General features: G+C 38.6%; 1 protein-coding gene across 2 annotated transcripts in view; it reads right to left on the reverse strand.

Moving 5' to 3' along the window:
* Positions 1 to 681: 681 nt before the first annotated feature.
* The window catches only part of LOC127946839 (nuclear receptor ROR-alpha A), a 264,763-nt gene continuing 238,686 nt past the window's right edge, over positions 682 to 26,758 (reverse strand). For both annotated transcript variants that reach the window (XM_052543640.1, XM_052543641.1), the window contains 9 exons: positions 18,525 to 18,610; positions 16,927 to 17,068; positions 13,597 to 13,992; positions 12,705 to 12,826; positions 12,243 to 12,375; positions 10,370 to 10,477; positions 8,541 to 8,651; positions 8,298 to 8,410; positions 682 to 7,231 (listed from right to left, as the gene is read on the reverse strand). In XM_052543640.1, coding sequence (XP_052399600.1) covers positions 7,067 to 7,231; positions 8,298 to 8,410; positions 8,541 to 8,651; positions 10,370 to 10,477; positions 12,243 to 12,375; positions 12,705 to 12,826; positions 13,597 to 13,992; positions 16,927 to 17,068; positions 18,525 to 18,610 — 1,376 coding nt within the window. In that variant the 3' untranslated portion in view covers positions 682 to 7,066. The remainder of the gene's footprint in view (positions 7,232 to 8,297; positions 8,411 to 8,540; positions 8,652 to 10,369; positions 10,478 to 12,242; positions 12,376 to 12,704; positions 12,827 to 13,596; positions 13,993 to 16,926; positions 17,069 to 18,524; positions 18,611 to 26,758) is intronic.

Below are 26,758 nucleotides of genomic sequence, written 5' to 3' on the forward strand. Positions count from 1 at the left end.
ACATCTATAGGACACATACGTCTGCAAGATGTCTGTTTGCTTCATCTGGAAAGCATCTGCTGTGTACAAACATCTGATAGACGTCTAAGATGTCCGTTTTACATACATTCTAAATCACAAACATCTTAAAAGACAATTTAGAAATGTCTGTTTGGCATCTGATAGGAAACGTCCTATAGACGTATTGCAGATGAGCAAACACTTTAAAAATACATCTTGCAGATGTAAATGCAGATGTCAAATAGACATCTCAGTGATGTACATGTGCTGTCAGGGTTAGGTTTGCTCACTCAGTAATACACTAAAAAATAACTGTGACTATGGTATGCTCAAGAAAACCATGAGTCATTTTATAGGCCATTCTTGTTGAATTAATCTTTAGAAATAGTACAGACTTTTATTATGATATTGTTGGAGTTAAGTAAACTTTGCAACCCACTTCAAACTATTTGAGCCCATATCATATTTTCTTTATATTTAACACATTTAATGCCTACAGTATATTGCTATTTCTCTGAAAAAAAAAGGTAACAGCTCCCACTCCATCAAGTGTAACATTAGTGTCTGTAAGTTTTGAAGTTCTGTTTTAAATGTTGCTCTGTTCCTCCATTTCCATCTCTGAAGGTTTTGCGGAAATTACTTAAACCTTGAACTACATAAAGAAATATGACAAACATTGAATAAAAGCCCATTACAAGCAGTAAATTTTATTATGGATAACAGCACATAAAGCACATCTAAAATCGATGTGTCCAATGCACTTTTAATAAAGGTAATATTAAAGGTACAGTTTCTAAGTACAATATAACAACATTCATATTAGAATGAAAAGTATTTAAAAGACAACATTAAATTTCTTATTTTTCTTTACAGCGGTATTTACAAAATGAATCAAAATACTTATTTTCATATTTAAGAATCAGACAAACAGAAGGAGCAAAACCACTATTGAGAGAAGAGACTATCTCTTAAAGAGAGTTCCAAAGAGCTGAATAAAAAGGTACATGATCAACTGTCCCCCATTTTAAGATCAGTAGCAAACATGTGACGTAAAAATATTTGACAACCGCAAACCATTCTCTGCTTTTTCCCCTCTGCAGGTAAGCAGAAGCAAAATCCAACCCGTCTTGCCCCAGCCCTTATGCCCTCCCCTTCAGCTCAACAAGAAATAGAAGTGTAGTATGCATCATTTTACATACACATATGAACACTTAAAATACATTGCATTAGTCATTTTGTTTCATAATCAACAACTTAAATCCTAATTGGCAGGAAACAACAGGGAGAACACAGAGTGGATTGTCTATTGTCCGCCAGTTTGTCTCTGTTAATATCCAAATGTGTTCAGCATCCAACTGACTGGATACAATGTCCCATAACCAACGTGAAATTGTTCGGATGAAAAGAAGAAGTAGCATCTGAGAATCTCAGAAAATACAGGACATCACAGAGACAAGAAAATGCATGGCTATAAACAAACATGAAATGCCTCATTTGCATACAAAAAGACGGCCGATGAAAGAAAAGTCAGTAACACAAGACAGAATTCACCTACGTGTGCAAACACAGTCATTTGAGTACGAGAAAACAAAACAGACAAATACAGTTTCTGCATCCTGTACCACTGAGAGGCACTCAGTGTAGTTTGCTATGTATTATTGCAAATAGATTCTGCCTTGCTACAAAGATTAAAACAGGAAGTTTCGCATAAAACTTCTTACAACCACCTTTGTCCTCCACAATTTATAACACTTAACCATTGTGTGTGTATGTAAATGTAAGTGATTGGATTTAGGATAGAAAGAAGAAGAAGAAAAAAAAGCGCATTTTTAAAAAACAGCAATAAAGAAAAAAAAATACAAAAAAAATTGAGGGAGCTAATAAGCGGCAGACAATCCGGTACTTTAAAGCGTTTTTAAAGTCCTTCCAGCAGAAGATAAGCTCCAGCTAGAGTTTCGAAACAATCAAAAAGAAACACAATACTGCTGCTTTGTTTTCCTTTTTTTTTTAAAGCATGAACAATCATCTTCGTTGAAAAAAATTTAAAATTGCGACGTTTAATACGTTTGCGACGTTTACTTAGCTGATACTTGCTAATAATCTTAAAAGTGGGAAGGAAACGAGCCATGCCCCAAGACTAGCACACTGATACAGGTACTTGCTGGGTATTCGAAAGTAAATTTACCACTATCATTATCTTTATCGTTATCGTTTATTATCATTATTATTATTATTATTATTATTATTATCAAGTCCTAATATCAATAATGCATCAATACTCTTTTGAAATTAATTGACTAAAAGGGTGGCCTAGTCTATGAATCCATAATTTTTGTTCACAAAAGTAACTTACCTAGCACCACATGTCAGTATAACACAAAAATTAATGTCCGCACACCCTACCGCTAACCGAACTAAGTCTAAAAGAGAGAAGTATACTCAAAACAGAGATATTGTACAACATGATGTGTCTGATAAAACAGTTAAATATTTGCACTGAGCGGGTCTTAATAGCAGTATTTTCTTCTTACCTATACAGACAGAAGTTACAAAGTTACTTTTATACATGTGATCGATAGAACATTAAATATTGTGAATTAAAAGCCGAAAGGAGGACAGGGAAACATAATGTAGCTGTACAGTTTACAGGCCCTTGACGTTCGTAGTTCTCCACCCGGGAACAGAACTAGTCAAAATACAAATAAAACAAACAAACAAACAAACAAACAAAAAAAGACAATCAGAGAGCGAAAAAACCCAAAGTGAAAAAAAAATTTACGTGATAAATAAGAAAATGTATTAACATGCAGATGTTCAAAGCCTATGCACAAAATGAATCATAATATACCATATATTATTGCTTGACATTTGATTATGGCTAAAGACTTTTCTTTTCGTCAATTATCTATACATAGTTCACTAATAATAACGCATCAGCTGTGCTTTTGGAAAGAAAACGCAAAGAAAATGATTGACGTCAATTTTGGTAACACTTCAACCTTCAGCTCGGATGCTGTCGCGAGCATGACACATTCAATCCGTCGATCAGAATTGAGAAAAAATATCGGTAAATGTTCCTTTCGTTCAAACGTGAGTGCATAGGCCTTGTTGTGTTTGTATAATTCTAATCGAAATTTATGTCGAGGTGCAGTGTGTCATGCTTGTACAGCCTCATCAAGTGATTTAAGCTCAGTGCTACGTAAAACATTACATCCTGGATAAAAAGAAAGAAAAAAAAAACGTACGTTCTTGTAATTCATCATCTCACCCTGCTGCGTCTGATCTTTTAAAGCCTTGTCTGGGGGTTTGTCGTTAAGCAAACATTACAAATAGCACAAACACACACATTTCCGCTTGTACACGCTCTTGCATCCACTTCCGGACGTATATTGCTTCTCACATAGATAGACAAGGGAAACCACAGTTGAAAAATAATTTACGAGGGAAAACATATGGATCTACCATCGATAAAAGAAACTGAGAACTTTTCTCTACACACATCTAAGATAACACAGATCCAGATGTGTTTAAGTACCTTTGCTTGTATTAGAAAAAATAAAGTTCTATCCCATAGCATATTGCTTTAAAAGTCTAATACAAACTACACTGACAAAATACAACATGCAAAAAGTGGTAAAACGCGACTTTACTACAGCTTTTATGGTGTTAGAACTGACTTAAGGATCATTGGACAGGAAACAGCAAAGCCTGTTCATCAAGGGGACTCCACAGCAGTGGTTACCCTGTAGAAACCCGTATTTGTCACGTACGACAATTCGCCCGCGTGTGTACGTCTGAAGGTGGAGGAAATCGTGAAGAGGTATTTGGCACATAGACTCAAACAATTATGAGTGACGATTAGAACAAATCCCCATCCAGAAAAAAAAAACAAAGCTGGAAATTAGCATAGCACGCTTGAGGTTGATATCTTGCTTTGTTGGATTTGTGGGAATTAGATCTTGGAGCTCACTGGGTGATTTGATAAAGACAGCGGACTACTCTCTTCTATTAATTTAATAGCAATTATGCTAGTGAATAACATGGAAGGACATGAGGCCGTAAATTGCGAAAGATGAAAAATAAGATTTAAAAAAAAAAAGATCTACAAGACCACTAAACGGTAACAGATGATTGTTTGTTCCCATTTGTACTCTAACATCATTATAAGGTTGTTTTGGGTTCAGATCTGTTTCTAGTGAGCTGCTTCCTGTCTGCTTGTCTACATAGGCAACATCCTCCAAAATAGAACCTTCTAATTGACTGATTTGGAAAAATATATATAGACACCAACTCTGTATGTAACACAGATAGCTCTCCTTAAGTGTAACACATGGGTTGTCTCTGCTTGCAATTGATTCCAATAGAGTTTAATGTTAGCATGTTGCTATGCTAAAAACACAATAATTTGCCTATAAGATTTGGGCAAATATGACCTTTTTTAATAAGATTGAACTATTATTTATCTATTCTTTTCACTATTGAATGATATATATTCATGTCTATGACTCCTACACCCCGCTGAAAGAATGTTTTTTCAGATATTGTCGCAGTACATTCTGGGATTGCCTTAAAATTTGGCCAAAATTGAGTACTTTTACTTTCCACCCCTTTGAGACACATTTTGTGCCAGAAGCTCAGCTCAAATGCTGTCTAGGTAGGCAGCCCACTAGGTTTTGGAACTTATCTCATTACCCCTGATCAATTATTATTCAATATTACTGTCCCTGTGCCTTGTAGTGCACAAACTGCTGATTTATTGTGTAAAGAACTAAACATGAACCTGGAATGTCAATCACAGATTAGATGATAAGAATGACTTCTTGGGGATGCATTGCACAGACTATTATTTTGCCAATAGTAATGCAATATATTTTATTAATATGTTATTATTTCTATCTGGACTCAAAACATCCCATCGAGATCAAATAATTGAGCTTTAGATGCAACATAGAGCTGACTAACGAGTTTAAGCTACCGGCTTAAGTTAGACAGACTCTTCCCTGAGGAAAATACTTTGTGTCATGGGGAAAACTAATTACATGAACCTCCCAAGATCTACTCAAGAGTTTCTCAAAATGTAAGTTAGCAGGTCGTAGAAGTGATCGGTGAGGTTTAGTTTCTGGATTATATTGGGATTTTCTAAACGCCACAACATAGTTTTACTGGAATGTTACAATACAAAAATTTTTTTCAGACTCAAAAAAGCAGGAAAGACCATTATGGCACATTCAAGAGACGTACGAACACGCGCAACACACAACAGTTAGGTATTTCAAAAAAAATAGCACTATTACTACCATTGTCTTGTTCTTTGAAAAAGACAAAATAATAATAATAATAAAAACACAGATTCAAATTATTGCAGGATTAAGTGCTAAATCATCCGTCGCTCTTTCCCTTTTTCTTTCATAGGCTTCATAAGCACGGTATAATGTTACAAAAATAGAGGATTTCATCCAGACAAGGCTTTGAATATTTCTTTTTTTTCCACTCTTACGTTCCTGACGAGCGTTGCTGCTGGGCAAAGACCCTAACAAGAGCCAGTTTTAGAAAGATCAACCATTTTTAAACCAGATCTGACTCTTTCACGCAGTCATGTGACACGCCACCGCTAGGTGGAACCATTTAACAGCATGTGACGTATTGCATTCAACAGCCCTTTCTCAATGGAAAGTTTTTCAAGAGGGAAACAACAAGAACTACATGTTTCCAATTTAAAGGTGGCGGACAATGAGTGTTTGCTACAAACCCCCAACCCCCACCCCAGATCACGCGATCTGCCTTTACCCAGCACCAACCTCCGCCTCGCGCAAATAAATACACAAACACGCACGCAAACACGCACCCTCCCTCAGCAGCGTTAGGGTTTCCAGCAATCGTTCTCCATAACCGTGGTATTTATACATGCAACACATCACTAGGTAAATATACAAGTCTTAAATTAAAGAAAGGTGCAAATAAAAGTGCCTTATCAATTTTTCACAATTAAGAATAGTCTAGCTACTAATATCATACATGTTATTTAAAATAGATTCTATAAACATTTTTTTTTCCTGTATAGTTGTACTTATGACCGTATACCCTGTAACACGTTAGAAAACAGGTGGAATGGACCCTTGCATTGCATTGATGTTGGTGGCCGGACCGTTACATTACGTTAACACCATTCCGGAGAGGGACTTAATAGCAGATGGCCTTAAACGATATCACTAAGCAGCTATGGTCGATGGAGTCTCTGATGGCTAAAAGCAATTGCGACTAGAATTACCAGAATTCTACGGGGTTTTTTTTTCGAGATTGTTCGTAGAAAGGTGATGTTTTGTGTTGACTCTACATCACACTCCTTCTCCATATCTCTCTTTCTCTCTCAATTCGTATTCTTCTTTATTCTGTGCTGGTTTGACATCTTAAAAAAAGAAAGAAAGAAGGAAAAACAGTGCACAGGGAGGAAGGAGCTAACCACGTATTTTTCAACGTAGACTTTTTTTGGTGCTACAACAACTGCTGGAACAGTTCGTATAATCGACTTTTTGAACGCAACTTTTTATTTCATGTTCTTGGCTTGAAAAGGACTTCTGTGTTGCTGTCCCGGTAAAAAGTTGAAAACGCTGTATTCCAGGCCACTGCTCTCTGGGAATCGTTTTTCCATTTTGGAAACGATTTATGCTGATTGTGACAAATCGCCAGGGGACCGTTCTCGAAAATGAATGCATGGACTCTTCAGGTTCAGCCAGAGAGAGAAAGAGAGCGAGGGAGCGTTCAGGAAAAACAAGTGTCTTCATCTTCTTATCCTCTCCCCTGGGCTCAGAATCCCACCTGTGTCAGTAAAAGGAGGGAACAAACTCCAAAAATAAACCACTGGAGTCAAACCCAGTCTACTACCTCCTCCCCCACGAAAAAAGAAATAGAAAAAAATCACAAAGAAAAAAAGGGGAAAAGTGTGTGTGTGCATTGTGTCGTCCGTCCAGGTGTGTGTATGTGCAGGGCACTGCTAAAGTGTCTCAGATTTATGCTTGACATTCCCCACGGTGTAAATTCCCCCAAGCGGGGTGGGCACGGGGAAGTGCTACCCGTCAACCGGCATGGTCTGCTCAAAGTCTGATCCAAACAACTCCTTGTACAAGGGGGGGAAGTGAGCTCGAACAATGTCTGGGTATATTGCTTTGAACGCCGTTAGCTTTTCCGTATGCCGGCTGCACAGGGCTCGCAGCGTGGAGACTTTGCATATCAACTGCAGAGAGAGAGAGAGAGTGATTTTAATTTGGTGGAAAGGACCCTGTGGTTCAGGGTCAAAAGGCAGCCCTCTAATCTGCAGACACAACACAGATGGTCCCAGGTTTTTCACATGACATTAGCTAATCTTTCAGCTGCCAGACCAAATAAAACTTAGTGGATGAAGTCATAGATGAAATTCAAATTGATTCAATTTACTTTCTTAATAAATATCCCTGGCCCTGTAACGCAACAGTTTTAAACAGGGGGTCTGCAGAGAATTTACAAGAAATAAATAAATAAAAATTAGCTTTTTTTCTTCCCAAAAACTGTCAAATTTAACACAATATTATTTAACACACTTAAATTCAATATTATGATTATTTCATTTTGCTTTCTAATGACCAGTTTAAAATGATATAATTATGTGTGATTACTGTTAACTAAAACTATGAAAAAAAGTCAGTATTTGAAAAACAAAATAATAATAATAAAATAAAAAGTACAAATATTAGATGAAAAATAAAAATGTTGACTTGGCAACTTAAGTAATAAAAATAAATTAAATATTAAACTAAATATAAAAAATAAAATAAAAATAATAAAAATAATAAAGGCACAACAAAATTACTAAAACTAAAATTAAAAGGAAAACAGGTAATATAAAAAACAATCTAATTTCGAAAGATCATAAAATTATATAATGGTATTTAAATAATGTTAAAGTAACACAGGTTTAATTATTCATCATTTATTCTATTTTTACCAGAAAGAAATAAAAACAAATCTGTTTATTCAGTTAATCTAATTTAACTGTAATACTGGGGAGAAAAATAATCTGTAAATCAGTAAACTGAATATTTTCAAGACAAAAATTTTAATAAATTGTTTTGGTAAAATGGCAACATCAAAGCCAGTCTTTTAATTTAGAAAATATTTAATATTTGTAATATTTTACACAGTTATTCAAATAAAACAATAAAGAATTTCAGAGGATTACATAAAAGTATATACTATATAAGAATATATATAGGATTACAGATACATCTAAATGACCATTTCCTGTTCCTTATGTGTGTCATTACCTTTGTCAGTATGCCGTCCTCTCTGTGGTTCTTCTGTAGAACATGTTGGAGGGCCAGCTGGATCTTTTGCTGGAGTTTCTCCACCTTCACCTTCTCCTGGAGCCAGGATCGATCTAAACACACACAGGGATGCTATCTCTTAACATACAAAATCTGAGCGGTCCCAACACCATTCCTCCTTTAGTCTCAAATAGTTTCGAAGGTAAACAAGGGATTGTGGGTAATTTATGGGTACGGGCTCACCTGCAGACATCAACACGAAGGCGGAGAACAGGGCGATCTCGTCTTCAGAGAGGTGCATAGAACACAAGTTTTTCCCAAACTCGAAGACAGAGCTGATCAAGTCGTCGCAACCTGTCACAGTGGAGACCGAGAGAAAGAAAAAGTCAGTAAGAAATAAAAAAAAAAATACAGGCGAGTGAGATGGAGCAGTAGACAGTATTGGGTAGACACTTGATCTTTTTGCATGAGATGACAGGGAAAACAATACAATCCTTCAACATTACAGAATGATTTTTCCCGCCACATTTTCCCTCCTCCAGGCTAATCACGCTTTGGCGAATGAGAGGTGTTACGTAACCATGACTGGGGTCAATAACAGTGCCGAATAAAACCCATGACTCAAAGCTAATGCAAACACTGGCAGCCATTCTCAAACCTTCCAATCAATCATAGCTTGAAAACTTGAAAAACTGTGACATTGTTGGTCTTAAATGCACAAATCTATATTAGACTTGGAAATAAATCAGATACTAAAAATTGAGCATTAAAATGATACATAATTTTAATAAAATATTCAAAGTTGTGTTGTTCACACATCTCCATATTATGTGGAAGAATCACACTACAGCTAAAACACACAGACACCACAGTAGTAATATTTATAAAGGATTGCACTGTATTTGCATGAATTAATATACACATGCTGCATTAGGTTTCAAACACATCAATAATAAATATAGTTTCGATGATTTTCCCGTTCAGAATCATATATCGCCTTTTATATCGATTGCAACTTGAAAACACAGCGCCTATTAAGTAATAATGTGCGTTTTAGATGCACAAATCTATATCAAACTCATAAATAAATCAGATATTGGAAATTAAACATTGGAAAATACTAAATTATTGAAATGAAATGTCCAGAGTGTGTTGAGTACCACCTGGGGGCACTACGCAGTTTTCATACCAGTTTCAGAGCTAGAGGTTTAGGCTTGGCGAACCCATGAAGGCTTGTTAAAAAATAGAAATAAGACATATATCCATGTGAGACATGACTGAATGTTGTCTTGGAGGCTGTGAGGCATATTTGTGTTTGTTTTGGCATTTGGACAACTTTCAGCCCCAGAAGGTTTCCAATGTGAGTGCATAATGACAGAGAAGAGATTTCACTAATGTCACGGCATTCAAACTGCTTGTGTAAAATTTGCTTACTCTAGAAATTTTCTGCGCTCAGACTACGGCTGCGTGGATGGCGGGTTTGATAAAACACTTGTGGTAGAGAAACTCAACCTTGCTTATGCAGTTCCAGATGCCCACCATACGCAGCAGCTACCACAATCCTGAGAAGCGTCCACAGCGAGGAAGGTTTAACTCCAGGTGTGGTGGATATGAGAAGCCAGTGCTGACCTGGTGGGCTTTATTTGCTTGCGTACACACAGCGTCCAAAATGAACACTCAAGTACCAAATGCGAGTAAAATTGCAATTTTATTTAATAATAATAAATTCATATTAACTTTTTGTATTTACAATATTTATTGAAATGTTAATTAGTTAAGTGTATAATTACTTATAAATAATTATCATCATGTTTTTTTAAATAATATTGTTTTATTTTATATTATATATTTATTTTATTTGTCGCTGCATACAGGTGTGTGCAAAACTATTTTGACGTTTCTAACTAGGCAAAATATTTTGGGTTCTGCCTGCATTTAAAGGCTGTTGCCATGAGTGAAATGAAGCCTTGGTTGACCGGTAGAACAAAAAATAAGCAACACACTCACATATAATATTCCAAACACAGATTTTCCACTTCACATACTGAATCCAATCAGGTTTCGTAACTCACCTAATGATTTAAAGACGTCAGTCCCTGCATACTTTCCATCAAAATAGACTGTGTTGTTTTGAGGGTCGAAGGCACGGCACATTCTGACGAACACCACCTCCAAAGAGCCTATGCATAGGCCAAACAGAAACAAAATATGATTTTATATAAGCAAAAACACTTATATCTGGATTCTTCACAGTCTGTACATGATGCATTCTCAGCACTGCCACAAGGGGTGCAATAGCAAGAATTCGTGTAAACAGTCTTCTTCTACTATACATTTTCTCATTCAGGTTGATTACTGTGATTTTATGAGAATCTTGTTTTTGCGTATTTGCCTGAAGAATGTTTCTGGCCATAAGCAGTTTTTATATCAACCAATACCTGACAGAAATATGTGAAGGCAAATGCATTTGATTGAAAGCTTATGAAAAGTTTTTACATATTGCATTCTCAGCATTGCCACTAGAGGTGATATAATGAGAATGAGCATTAATACTCTACTTCTACAGTTCGTTGTCATTTAGGTCGTTCGTTCAAAGTACTGTAATGGCGGAGCAACAAGAGAATCTTGCTCAGTAAGTTTGCTGAAATTAGCTTAGCTATCAACATTTATAGTTAGCTAGCTTTCTGAATGAAAACACATAGTTTAATGGCACAGACATTCGATGCTAGGTTTGTCATGTAAGGTTAGTATTTTCATACTTGCAAGTAGAATGTTTCTGGCCATAAGCAGTGTGTTTATATCATAACAAGATTAGCTAAAAACGAACTACTTGCTAACTGCATTTTTTTTTGTCTATATATATTACATTATAGTGAGAATAAGCATAAGGTTAGTACTTGCGTGCTTGCTTAAAGTTTGTTTCTGGCCATAAGCAGTATGTTCATATCGTAACAAATAGCAATATCATAAAACAGCTTTATTAAGTCACCAATCAGCTGATGTTTGTGAGCAGTGCTCTCTGTGTGTGTGTGTGTGTGTGTGTCTCAGGTGGAGTGTGTTGCTGTTATTGTTGTGAGTAGGAGCAGTAATTCTACAGCGGAGTGCTTTGGTGAGCTCAGGCTTAGAGGATAAAAGCCACGTAATAGAAGCCATTACTGAGCTTTAGAAAGATGGCGGTGGTTTAAAATGTCATGTCAGGAGAGAGCGCTCACTCAGTATTTTGTTAATAATTTTGGTCGGGCCCGGAACAAACAGAAACACTGAAAGCTGTTGGGATCATGACAAGGGATGGGGTGTGAGTGTGATGGAGCACTTTGGTCCATTATTTTGTGAGGAGATAGTGTGCAGTGGTGGATATCATCTCAATAGTGCCTTATTTTTCAAAGAGCTGACAGATTGTCCCGATACAGTTTTTCTGTACACACAAGAGATACTCAGCTGAAGCACTGCACCTCCTGCTGTGTGACATGTGACTGTGTTAGGAATTGAACACTTGCATATCAATTCATGTGCAGTATACTATTTTAAGCAGTATGTAAAATAATTGTCTATTGCATGCAACAATAAATATACTAAGAATTGTATACTGACCTGTTGAAATGTTAAAGTTTCTTAAAATTTTTCAGGAAGAAATTGTAATTTTCTTCAGTTCATTCATCACACCAAAAAAGGGAGATGAAGCTGAACGCATTGGATTGTGGTACAGTATTACACATAGCATGCTCTAGTCGTATACTACTATACAAAAATTATATTTTTTTGAATCCCTTGGTTTTAAAAAAGGGCTTCCATGGTATACTGGAAATTTTGGCAAATGCATACTGTGCACATTAAACTGCTAGAAGTATGCTATTCAAAATGTAGCCACAGGCAAGGAATTATTGGTGTTTACGCCCTGTAAACTAAGCCGGGATCAGATGATGGTGATGTGAACACACACTTTACCTGCTTTGAGAAGCACTATCTGATCATTCTGACAGAGCTCCATGAAGCCATCGATGCGCTTGGCAAACTCCACCACATACTGGATGGCCTCTGTGATTTTAATGGCACACAACTGCCACATGACTTCCCTGGGCTGAAGGGAAACAAATGACACAACTAGTTTCAACGAGAAGCCAAATTATTTTTCCCCCCTAAAGCACACTAAGGATTTGATACTGTACATTTAACGCCTTCTAAAACATTTATGATTGGCGAACATCTACAAACTGGCATATTTTAAGAAAACACAGTACTCTAAAGTAGCCACTTAAATGGCTGTTGATCTTATTAATGCAACCAGTAAGGACATTTTCGATCCCCAAAACATCACCTCATCAGTGGCCCTGAAAGTTAAATTGCAAACATCCCTGCCCAAAGCCTCTGAACAACCATATGTGGCTCATCAAGAACATGTGTGTTTACCTTGCTCTGGTAGCTCTCCACCTCCTCCTGAAGGAACGCCTGCCAGGTCATCTGCTGAAGTTCTTCTCTCAGGTACTGACACGTCTCCATGTGGGACTTGGAAATGTTCTGGGCCAGATGTTCTGAAACGCAATACAACATACCTTCAAAAAAAACCTCTGTCAAGCCTGAATGCACTTAAAGTACAGACATATTGAGCTGTACTATATATATATACATATATGTGTGTGTGTGTGTGTGTGTGTGTGTGTGTATGTATGTATGTATTTATATATACATATGTGGTACGAGATGCCATTTGTTTCCCATTAGTGTTATAAAAAGGTTCTTCCTACTGGCGGATTCAATTATATTTACAGATATGCTTATGGAAAAGATCTTTCAAAAGATGCAGTGTTTTATTTGTGTCTCCAATCAAAGAGCTGCACTGTAGCAGTTTGTGATTTTAAGTCGATTTAGAAGCTTGTTGACTGTCTGTGTTTCTTTACAAGAGGAAAATAGGGAAGTACTTCAAGTATAAAAGTGAGGAGTGCGTGTAAATTCATGGGAACAAATGTCATATTTGCCTTCAGCAAGAACGAGCAAATGGAAATGAGAGAGGAAAAAAAAAAAACAGTATAAAAATTCAATCATGTTGAAAACACATCTGTTAAAAGGAGTCCCAGAGCAGAAGGGGAAGCTAAAAAAAAATATTTCCCTTGGTGCATGCCCTGCTGGATGCTGATTGGCCCTAATTAATGGAAACTAATTAGAAAAAAAGAGGTTCTGTTAATGAGTCTTTGAGATGAGTCTCCAACCTAATGCTATTTTAAGACACCTTTAACGACGTTTGCCCCATGGTTGGGTTCTTCCCCCTAGTACCATCTCCTACCCATCCAGAATTATCACTTACCCAACTCGGCCATGGAAACGGTGGGGGATGTCTCCCCATTTGTGAAGGAACAGTAGGGGAAGAAGCCCGAGCCTGGGGTGAAGTCACAGATGGGTTCTGGCTTGATGCCGTTGATGTCCAGGCCGGACTGGTCGGGAGAAGGTTGGATGTCCAGGTAAAAGCTGCTGACGCCCGAGTCGGGCTTGGTGCCATCGGGCGTGTGTCCGTTCATGTAGCCGCTCAGATCATCATGGAGCTCGGTCAGGCCATTGGTGGAGAGGCCGTAGGTTGGGGTGAGGGGTTCTGCCTCACCTGGCTGTTGCTGGTGGTCCCGCTGTTGCTGCTGGAGCCGGTGTTTCTGCACTTCAGCATAGAGGCTGTCCCGCTGTTTTTTAGACATCCGGCCAAACTTCACCGCTGTAAGGAGTAAAGATGGTGCATTAATAACAGAAATCACTCACAAATTGTGAACGCTTCGCTAAATATAATCAAATGCATTCAGAAAAAGTCTTACAAGGCTGGCTGACCAACCCTTTCATATGAAAAACATAACTATTTCATGAAGTGGCAAAGTCGTATGAATTCATATTGAAATTTAAGTTTGTTTTTTTAGAAAAGGGGTAAGCATGAAAGTCCTCCCCTAAAAACTGACCATCAGTGGGCATAAGCAGATGATACGGAAATGTAAAAATGACACATTCAAAAAGTCATGCAAACTAGTCATCAGTTCATCAAAATGTACAATAGTTACGAATTGCCTTGAAAGTGCACTGGATTGACTTATTTCTCTGACGTTGACTACTGAATTTAATTTAATTCAGCATCGCGTTAGTTCAGGCAGACCACGTAAGTGAAAGCTTGCATAAGCCGTCAGTCAGCTGTTCCTGACGTGTACCAATCCAGTCTTGACACCTATCACCTGCGGTCTATTTAAATTGTTTTGCTTTGCATTGCTGCATGGACAGGCGTGTGGATAGTTGCCAAGAACATAACCACACAGACAACAATAACTGTATACAATATAATTGTAATAAATATACTTGACGAAAATGGTCCTGATTATATTTTACAGGTACACTCCCTTTGGTGCAACATAAGTTTAAGTGTCTTTTGGACAACGGTGGCGGCACATTGCTCACTGTTTATGCTGATCAAACCAGCAAACTTTTGGTTACCAACCACCACAACAAAACAGCACAAGATGTCTTCACTCCACAGCCATCGTTACAGAAGAAGCAACAAAAGGCACCATCTCTTTTCCCTGAAGACTATAGCTAGTATAGCGACACGGAGAGTACAACTATCTCCCGGGAGCAGGCTTTAATGTCTCTCAAAGGGTATTAGCCATGTGCTGAGTCCAAAAAGAGCTCCACTTGGTAATAGCATTAGCTTTCTCCTGCTCTCTACTTACCAAAATGATCCAAGAACAGAAGACTTGACTAGCATGAACACCTGGAGGAAGTGGCAGAGTCTGTTTAGCTTAGAAAGAAAGAGTTGCTACAGCTTCAGCCTGTCTTTGAACTGGAGGAGTGTTAGAAGAACAGGAAGCTGGGGATGACACACAGTGAGGATCAGATAGAAGTGGAGATCAAGTGTTCATAAAAAGATAGGGCACTTGGCAGAGGAAAAGCTGATCTACTGATAGATGGAAAAAGAGATAAATGTACAGGAGAGTTTAGTGGCGAATGAAGGGGATCTAGGGGCTTTGACTGTTGGAGACAAGAGGAGACCAGAGCAGACAGGATGAGATATAACGAAAGAGGAGAACAGGAGAAGAGGCAGCATGTGAGGAGAGGAGAAAAATGAAAGGGAAGGAGACGAGTGAAGGTCAGAAGAGAGGAAATGAGATGATGAAGGCGGGAGGAGACGAAGTTGCAATGTGAAAAGAGGAGATGAGAGAAAAACTAGAGGACATGTGAGACCCGAGAGGAGACAAGATGAGACATTAGGAGACAGGACTAGATGTGAGGAGAGCTTCGGAGAGCAAAAGAGACGAGATAAAATATGGCAAGGAGAAGAGACAACGTGGCAGGACTGGGAAAGTTGAGACATGAGATGAGGAGATCAAATGAGACCAGGCCTGATTTGTGAAGAGGAGACGAGACAAGATTTGAAGACAGAGGAGGAGAGGAGAAAATTTGATTTGAAAGGAGTCCAGTAGAGGAACAAGAAGAAACAAAAGAGAGGAGAAGAGGAGCTAAGAAGAGGAAAAACAGGAACAAAGTGAGGGGTAAGGAGTCAAAGTGAGATTTGAAGAAAGAAGTGGAAAATAAATGAGACAATAAAAAAGAATTGATTTGATGAGTGGGAAGAGTTGGAAATGAGAAATCAGATTAAACAGGACGAAAAAAGATAAGACAAAAGAAACAAAAAGAGACCTGAGGTAAAGTCAGGCAGGACAGAGACGAGACATGAGCAGACAAGTGAGGATTTTAGAAGAGGCACAGGATCAACGCTGAATATGAGGCATATGAATGAGGTCTAACGTCGTCTCAGACATGTGTGTGTCTGGGTGGCTCTGCGTCTCTGCGCCCGTGAAGGGAAGGCAGATGGGGACTGGTGAGCTTCAGTCAGAAGTCACCTTGCCTGTCCTGGTTGTGTGTGAGAGAGCAGCCTGGTAGACTCGGAAGACCTGGCCTGATTTCATCCTCCTGTCACGGGCCGTAGACACACAGCCCAGCCGGAGGCCCAGTAGGACGCCTCCACACACACACACACACACACACACAAACACACACACACACACACACACACACACACCCCATCACCTGTGCTCCCTTTAATGCTGCTCACCTGCATTGGTTTTAATGAGCCTGTTTTAATGATGCTCATTTAATAAAAGCTACTTGCTGTCAGATTCTCCACCCTGAGTGAACATGCCCCACAGTCCAGAACCACAACTGCCTCTTAAATTCATCTTGTCACAAGTTTGGTGAAATATTAACGAGTAATGGGTGCCGACTATAGAACAGGTACTCTAGCTTATATGACATGGCAAGACTGGGGACAAAGGTAAGTAGTAAATAAAAGTAGAAAAATTATAAAATACACTAAATCTAAAATAATTTCCTTTAATTATTCAGAGATGCATCCTGTGATGCCTGTATATCCAACTTTTCGACAATGTTGGTTGACAAATTGTCCAAGATATGTCCCCCTTTTACGCTATTCATTGCACTCAAGGTTTTTCTTTAACCGTAGCAAGTAAAAAAAAACTTGCTGTCATGTTGCACGTTCACTTCACACGCTGATTTATTTGGTATTTTGCATGCATTTGACGTTCTGTATCTGTGGAGACTGCGGAGATCTGTGTTTTCCCTCTGGTGCCTGCTGTACTGGACACAATCTTACCGTCACGTGACATGCCCACGGCCAGACACTTCTGCAGCCTGCAGTGCTGGCATCGGTTCCGGCTGGTGCGGTCAATCAGACAGTTCTTCTGACGCGGGCACGAGTACGCCGCATTGCTCTGCTGACTCCTCCTGAAGAAACCCTACAGGCACCAAGGGCAGACAGAGGGAAGGTTAGTTCACCCATTCACAAATCAACCATATTTACTTCAGGAAAATAAGAAATGTCTCCTTGGGAACTACCATACTATATATTTTTTCTCTTAACATTCATTATTTTAATAACGCTGGTTAATTGACCTCAGATGGATGGACATGTTTCTATATGTTACAAACGCATATTTCATATGAAGTTCTCAAAAGAACAACCTGTCTGTGGCAGACTCTGAACAGATGGTGGCAACTCCACAAACGCTTGTCTCGATCATACAGACGTGTTCATCTTTAGTCGAGATGCATCTGAACAGCACATATGTCACTGAGGTAACTATAAAAAGCAGGTTGGAATGAATATTTTTCCTCGTTAAGGATTACACGGCGCGCTCCGAGACGGGCGAGAAAGGTAGTAAATAATGGCGAGTTTGTGTGAGGTTATTAATGTTGAATAACAGAGCCTGAACCCGGTGGGTGCCGCGAGGGGGGAATGAGCGGGCGCCCACGTTGAGTTGATTTCGCATCCCTTTGACTTAATGAATTGATTCCAGCTCATCATTAACACACCCCACTCCACAGCTCCATACACATATGTCTTAATTAGTTGCTCATTGGCTGTTTAATTACTAGAAAACAGCTGACAGCTGCCAAGTTGCTTTCTAATGGCAGCCATTATGAAAGCAGGGTAGGACTGCCGGTGACAAGCAGCGCTCCTTAATAATGCTATGATTTATGGGCTGGAGCGGTGTGCTCGCACATATCATTAAATGTCTCTGTGCCTCGAGTAATTAGTAACCATTAAAGACACATTTCAGCAGTTTATTCTTCAGGGTTGCATGTTTCCGCCGCCGAGTGAGTGACGGAGGGAGATGCTGAGCAGAGAGTCTGTCTTTTGTGCGGGAAAAAAAAAAATAAATAAAATACACGCCGTTCAGGAACCGCGTCCGCACGTTCGTTTCTGCCGAGCCCACTTGCGGAATGCTAACGAGTCGCTCCGGTGACAGACTACACAATAAGCACAAAATTCCTCTTTGCTGAGTGGATGGCGTTTGAAAAATGCACAAAAATGAGCTTCGGTGGGAACGAAGAGGGGGAGGACATGGTTGCAAAACTGCTAACGATGTGCTGTGATCCAAAGCGCTTCCGTTTTTGACAGTTTTATTAAAAAAAGTGCCGAAAAAGGTAAAGAAAGACAAGACACAGGGATTATATTGTTGTTGCATTGTAATTGTGACGATTTTAGCAACATTTCAGCCTGACTATGTGAGTTAACACTCCAGAGTGTGAATTCTGTACGTCCTGTAAGCACAATAGTACATTTTTCTTGCTTAGACAGACGATAATCCGCAAGAAACTTCTCTGTTATTTTCCAGAATGTCTCATTTGTTGGCTTTTCCCGCTTTTTCTTTGTCAGACACGCGCTGACAGGGTTGTTTAGCTTCTTACCTTGCAGCCCTCACACGTTATCACGCCATAATGGATGCCGGATGATTTGTCTCCACAGATCTTGCAGGGAATTATTTCGATTTGAGCTGCGGAGAAAGAAAAGAGGGAAGATACTGTCAGGATTTTTCACTGTCACCAGTCACCGCGCAACACCTCCTCAACGGCTGCATGTTGCGACATGAAACGGCGCCGAGCTTCAAACGCATCACGTCCCTGCCACCCTCGGCTGCGGCGTGTTTGGAGGAGGCCATCCCGACTACAGAAAACCCTCAAAAAGCACAGCGACCGTGATGTCAGCCCGTGATTTAGAAACAAATGCAATCACAAAAAAGTGCCACTGTTCCCCGCAGAGCCTTTGGACAGGGATATCAGGAGAAACCCAACCTTTCCACCAATATCGGAATATCGGTTCAAAGCTGCTTAAAAACCGATAAAAACTACGTGGATAATTTTGTTACCATGAGATGCAGTCCAAGAGGCCTAGCACTGACACAAAGAGAAGATGATAATAAGAAGGCTTAAGTATTTGATGAGGGAAAACACAACTACATCTCTATAAAGTTTAGAGTGAAGAAAGGCTTTTTTACTACATTTAAAAGGATCTTTACCCCAAAAATAAACATTTTGTCATAATTTACTCTCCCTCATCATTGGAAACCGATGTGACTTTTACTTCTTTTTTTTGTGGAACACAAAAGCAGATGTTTAGCAGAATGTACACGCTGCTCTTTTCCATAGAATGAAAGTGAATAGTGACCAAACAAAAAATGTACACTTTTTGTTATCATATCTTAAGTTTACATTTATGCATTTAGCATATGCTTTCATCCAAATCGAATCAACGTAAGTTATTTACTTGGTAGTTATGATTGGTTTTGAGACATAATAACATTTGCCATTATTAATTCCGACCCTTGAATGAAATTATTTTATACACTATATCTGAAATATACATGAATGTTAATTAGAATCGAGAGTTGCAGCAGAAAAATATACTCTTCATACTAATCTACCCCATAACTTCAGAGATGTTAAAATATAATTAGAATACAGAATATAGGAAGTCAGACAGCTTTAACTGAGCTTTTTGTCATTGTATGGAAAAGAGCAGCGTGGACATTCTTCTAAACATTTAATTTTGTGTTCCACGCGAGAAAGTCAGTCATACTGGTTTGGAACAACGTGATGAAATAAAAGATGACAGAACACCTATTTATAAGTGAACTACTACTCTAAAAAACTACACTTGCAGATATTGATTCATATAAAACCTGGGACAAGTTTCTTAAAAGACTACTTGATAAAAGCAGTATAATCACATCAAAGGACCTTTTACCAAAACTCTGGCCATTGCAAAATAGACCTTACCACACAAGAGCACATGCTGAACAGTCACTGTTTAATGGAGCCCAAGCATTTTATTTCTAGTTGACATAAATTGCTCCCTCTAGTTCCCTTAGATCCCAAGCCAAAGTTCCCCGCAGCTACTTTCCTACCTCCAGCCAAAATACTGTGGCTTGATAATGTTTTAGTGAACCCTATAAATCTAATCGTACGGAATTAATTTGCATGCATCAAATTTGCCACCACTGAGCGATGTATCCGCAGCGGCCCATTTCATCATCTGCCTTCGAGCTCCTGGTGTGTCATCTGGATAATATCAACGTTGCGGCCAAGGGTCTCTCTCTCAGATGATCCACTGACCCTGTATGCTGACAGCCAGTACACCGGTCAACATGTCTGTAAACAGCATAACAGCGTGCATTTCAAGTTGGGCGGCATGGTGGTGTTGCTGATATAAGTTGTTTTATCGTCAGGAGAGCTTTTTACACTAGAATTGCCAGATTTGCTTATTCATATTACAGATCATGTTATTTTATCATTAATGGAAACTATAATTATTTCTTCTCTGTTGCGTTGCACACACATACACAAAAAAAAATGTAGCTATTGCACTGTTGTTTGTATTTGTGTTCTCTCGGCATGAGCATTAGCGCGCCAGTGTGTTCCTACTCCTTTAGCATTTTCAGCCTCATTACTTACATAATTTGTTCTGACATGCACTCACAACAACTGAAGCATGCTGTAATTAAGGCTGGCTGTGGTTGAAGTCCAGGAGAGAAATTGCAGTACCAGGCCCCTGCCAATAGGTGACAGTCTAGGGCTGAGAGTACCGTCTAACCCAGGCTCGTGATCCCAGTCTGCCCTAAAGGCTGAAGCAGCTTGCGCCTCCGCACGGCTGGCATCACAGGCTGCAGGTTCGAGCCTGCAGGGCCAGCCGCCGTGCTCCTATCTGAGTCCCTCCCTAGGCTCTGCTCAGAGGGCCCTCGATTTTAGCCGGAGAGAAGCGGGTACACTTGCTGACGAAGCTCATGCCACATCAGTTGACAATGCAGGGAGTGAAGAGGGCATAATGCTGCGCTGGGCACTCAAGTTTGGGTCCGCCTAGTGCCAATTTTTGCTCTACTCTCCCTCTCGCCAAGCCTCCACACGAAACACTCACAAAGCTCTTTGTCTCCTGCCTGGCTCCCGCTGTGGGTTGCCGTGCTGGATCCGAGCTTCCTTTGTCTACGGAAAGCGCTAAACCAAAATTGTTCTGCTACAAAAAAAATAAAAAAAATAAAAACATCCTCACAGCAAGATTAGGATGGGGAGTAATTTATCCAGCTCCAGTACAAACACACTCGCCTAATAACACACACTGTGAGATATTCAGTTGCTCGAACCGTTCCACATGTTTACAGGATGATATTTGCCAACATTAGATAACTGAAAAACCTTTAGGGAAAAACTACTATGGTATTTACTATATTTTTATATGCTGCCATGTTTTTATGGTCACTATCATTATATATATATATATATATATATATATATATATATATATATATATATATATATATATATATATATAAAATGTGCTCTATAAGTAAATAAACTATTATATATATATATATATAGAGAGAGAGAGAGAGAGAGAGAGAGAGAGAGAGAGAGAGAGACAGACAGACAGACAGACAGACAGACAGACAGACAGACAGACAGACAGACAGACAGATAGATAGATAGATAGATAGATAGATAGATAGATAGATAGATAGATAGATAGATAGATAGATAGATAGATAGATAGATAGATAGAAAGTGGACAGTTAACAGCATATCAGAGAGTGTTGATGTCATACACCTCTGCTAGTCAAGAATGTCTCAGCCTAGGGGCTACATCAAAGACACACACAGAGTTATGCAAATGAAAGCGCACAGTAAAAGGGCATAGAGCCACGGTTATGTTAAAGATCAAACCCTGCACTAAGTGACTCCCATAGCGCCTACATTGAAATGTTTGGTGAGAAAAAGCTAATCTGATGCAGCTTGTTAGTTCGGTCCTCTCTGTTGTGACTTCCTGGAGCCCACTTCAAGGTCACTGAGTCAGAGCTGACAGCGAGACAGAGCCCTGAGGAGGAGTGACGTGTCACTTTGCTGTTCCCTCTCTCTGCTAATGCTATCTTTCTCTCTGTCTATCGCCCTCCATCCCTCTCTCTCATTCTACATCCAAATCGCAATCAGACCCTGTCTCTGCCTTGCCCTTTACAGCCCTCAAATCAGACCTCATGGGAGAAAAGCCCCTGCTCTTGCTAACAGAAGCCCCTCAGTTTCTGCTAACATCAAACACACTTGTCACTTGCTCTCCAAATGGCCATTTTAATTGGTACAGCACATAGTTCATGCACATAAATTCAGACTGAAGCCATATTTCATAGCACACCATTAGCCGTTACAGTCCAACTAACTCTCTGAGACTGCTTAGCCATGCTTCGCCACGACTGTGAGAAACAGCAATAATGTGTCTCACATTTATAAGGCCGCATATGATCATTTGATATTTAAGAGAAAAGCTGTATTCTGTATTAAATCCATGTAAGATGGCATTTGTCACATATGTAATTTAGCTAGGCTGCTGCATTTGAATTAGTTTAACATACAACAAACACTTAAACATGACAGATTACAATGGAAAAATTTTCATTTTCACCTTTCATGTTAACTGTGTGAGAATAAAATAGCTCTTTGTTGCGTTATATGCTAAGCTAGGCTAGACTGCACATTAATGATACGTACGGTTGTGTGACATTTTAGTATGAGATTGTTGTCGTTTGGTTAGTGTAGCATGTTTCCACGGTTTAACTATTAACCATGTTTTTCTGGTTTTATTTGTAGAAAAAAAAAAAACACTGTTATTTTTCAAAAAGGAAATGAAACAGCGACAGTCCCTCATTTTCCTCTGCTAAAGTTGGGACACATTCACACTTTAAATTCAAGTCTTTATTCTCAAATAAAGCCACAAAAAAATGAAAACAGCATCAAAAGGTTGCTCATCAAAAAGTAGAGACAATAATCATTTCGCCATAACGCAGCTAACGCCTCATCGCTAACTGTCACAGTTGCTCTGCATTAGAGCTGACATCAGCATCACAAAGGCGCTCATTCTCCCTGCTGAGCGCTTCTTAAAAGCACTCTCGCCTCATTTGTACCTGAGGAGCTTCGTTCTGAGAGTGAGGCGAAAAGTGTTATGTTGACACAATATATTGGCGTGTGAAATATTCAGGAATGTTTTCTTGCTAATGGAGGATTGCAGGAGTTGGCAAGTGGGGGGAGGGTTGATCGCTAAGTTCTCCAGAGTGCTCATTGCTGTCTGCGCATACAAAATTGTATGGCCTTTTTTCTGTTCAGCAGTATAAAAACATCTTGATTTCTGTTTCTGCACACAGACGTTGATGATATTGTTTGTCTGGTGTGCTGAAAATCAAGCTAGGCGACTAACGATGGGCCAAAGCTCTAACAACGCTTTTGCGGCACATTTCCCACTGCATGAAAATCAGCGCAAAATGCCTCTAATTGTTCAGTCTGGGCAAAAATCTCACTGAATTGTTGACATAACCTGGTGAGATTAGGATTATCAGTTTATGCTATAAAGACACATACTCATAAAGCTGAGAACTTAACCCATCACACTAGTACACCAAACACAGTCGTTTATAGCTAACACTTTTTGGCCAAATCTATTAGTGTTTACACTTTTAAATAGTTTCAGAATTGTTCACTAAGGAATGAAATCAAAACCACGAAGACCTAAAGCAGCGTTCACAGTGACTAGCAGTGACAAAACAACCAGGAGTCATTCATTTACATTGCAAGTTGTCAATTTCTGGTGACAGCGACCACTTGAAGTACAACTAAAGTCCGAAATATACTTCAAATTTGATGCAAATGCTTCAATTCGATATGGTATGTAAACACAGGTGACTATGCACACTAGAAATTATCATCCTTGTCCAATGCTTGTGCATGCAAAGCTGCTAAAAAGTTGGTGCATCTCTAAAATTCCTCACACATTGTGGACATCTATTGTTCTTGTGTCTCCAGTAATTTGTTGTTTTCTATCTCATTCATTTTTTTTGACTGAGAAACAAAAGGCAAGTGCAACTAATTAGCACTAAAAAATTCAAGGCGCATGTGCGAGCTGTGTGTAAAGAATATGCGCAGTTTGAAAAATCTGTCTGCGAACATATAGAATGTGTGTACTATGCTAATGCCAAAATGTACATTGTGTGAACTGTATGTATATTCTACCGAATGTGTAAAAATCTAAGTATACTTTCGGCTTAAATTGAACACTTTATTCAAAAGAACAGTGACGTGACTACCAATGCAAGTGCAGACAGTGAGTCTTTGCCTGATAAAATTAGAAATAGCAGTAAATGTTAATTACTAAAGACACTAGTTTTTTCTTAAAGCTGCAGTGTTGCATTTTTACACCACTAGCAGCAACAAACTAAAAAAATATATTTGTTAGAGTGATCCCACTGCAACATTTGGCTCAACTAAAGGTATGAGTTTAGGAATGCTGCTGCCTGTTTGAACAGTCAAGCTATTTTTGCAATTTAGTTTTGGACCACTAGTGGCGCAAATATAGCATACTGCACCTTTAAATATTGAAATGACAGTGGGCCGCACTGTGTGTGTAGGAGGCTGCTAATGTGGTTGTGTGTTGACAGCTGTCAGTGACCAAATGACGCAAGCCAGTGGTCTCATGTCAGGGGATTATGTAAGTGATTGGACAGCCATGCAGAAATTGCGCAAAGCGCCACATTACAGCCAGATTAACAACGGTCCTCCAGGCCAGAAAACACGGACAAACGGCAGTTTAAGTAAATTCCTCTGAAATGTTTCATTGCTGTTCCAGATTGTTTCTGTAAATAATGAAGTCCGTGTACATTATCCAAGTGACCTTTTCAGTACGACATGTAGGTTTAAGAAAATGTGTCAGTGGGAAGAACTCCAGTTTACGGAATATACTGGCTTCTGCTTGATTTATGAGATTAGCTGGTTTTATTGCAATGATAGTCTAAAATCACACTTATGTAATTTGGCCAAGTAGCTAAGAAAAAAAAAATTATTAATTAATTTTTTTATTATTATTATTTTTTTATCTTTCAGTTGAATCAGGGGAAGGTTATTTGAATGTCAGCTTCAAAGGTTGCTTTATTCCGAGTTTGCGTTTTGCAATTCTGTTTATATCTCGCAATTCTTCTTTCCCCCCAGACTTGCAAGTTGAATTTTTGCAATTCTAACTTTCTCAGAATTCTTCCTTCTCTTCTCATAAATTACAAGTTTATGTCTCACAATTTTGAGAGTACTAAGAATTTTGATGTAAAGTCGCAATTACCTTTTTTTCCCATTTTTAACATAAATATGTAATTTGTTGATTTTTATCATGTTGAGCTATTACCATGTGTCCTTGCCTATCGTAAAAGCTAAAGATTTTACACCCCCCCCCCCCCCCAAAAAAAAAGAAGAAAGGTAGTTTCAAGTGCAGACAGCCATTTTGATCACATGGGCTGGTTTGTTAGCCTGTGCACACGATTGTTTGTGTGTCCTGTTTAATTCCTTGTGTTTAATCACAGTCTGCCGCCATGATCCACCGTCACTTGAGACCGCCGGAGAGCCGAGAAGATCAAAAGAGATATGGATGAGCGAGTGAGTGAGTGAAAGAGAGGCTGAGACGTTAACTTCTTATTCTTTTCCTCTTGTTGCTCCTGTAAATCGCTGAAGTGCTGGGTTCGACCCACTGCTGGCTGCTTGCCTTTGGGCAGCTTTCAGGAGTAACTCATGCATGCATCTATGTGTTTGTTTGTGTATGAGGCCATTAATTTTTCAGTGCCACACACAAAACTCAAGATCCCTCCCAGCAAACACAGCAGCTTGTGTTACCGTACCTCTAGATGTACCCAACCGGCTCAGTCAAATGCATTTTGACATTGCCATATACAGCAGGGCTGAGTAGAGCAGGAGTGTTTCCTAGTCAGCAGTAAATGGACATCTCACTTTACACAAAAGTGTGTTATTATTATTATTTTTATGTGCAGGTATTGCATATACACGTTAAATGATTCACGTTAAGCATTAACATATTTAAATGTATTTCTGTAGCCTAAATCTGCAATATTATCTAAAAAGAATGTGTAATAACTTATCCTGGACAAATTTTAAATAATAAAAAACAGAAAATATATCTAAAAACATCTAAATATATAGCTATACATACATAATACATATATAAATATTTATATTTATAAAAATATAAATGCACTTTATATTTTGCATCATATTAAATATATAAATACTGTATGTGTGTGTAACTATTGGAGCAGGTTTGCATAACTTCATTTTTCATGCAATTATAAAATAATAATTATTCATGATTTCAATATTATATAATAATAGGATAATAAATAAATAAATAGCATAAATAATAAAATTACTGTATTAATAAATAAATAAATTATAAAATAAAAATAAAATATTAAAAAAGTAAATTGTTTGTCAACACTTTGTAAACTCAAATAAATCTATGATTTATAGTGAATTTAGTAAAAAAATATTTTAGTATTTCAATCTACTGGTTACCATGTTAGCTTGGTTGAAATAATTTTTTTGTTTTAAAAAAGCAAATATTTTTGAGCAAATATATAAATCATGACATAGATCTCGTACATCAAATAAGAATGAAAAATATCAAAATAATTCTTTTCAGCTATATCGCCCAGCCCTAGTCCTCATTTATGCATTTTGTGGCAAAGATTGACGAGCTTTATGGCTGCAAGTACGAGCGCGACTGCACTCAGGGGAACACAACAAAAGGATGGGGGTTACGATGCAGACAAGTTACGCGG

Source organism: Carassius gibelio, chromosome A25 (assembly GCF_023724105.1).
Source record: "Carassius gibelio isolate Cgi1373 ecotype wild population from Czech Republic chromosome A25, carGib1.2-hapl.c, whole genome shotgun sequence".
Taxonomy (NCBI): Eukaryota; Metazoa; Chordata; class Actinopteri; order Cypriniformes; family Cyprinidae; genus Carassius; species Carassius gibelio.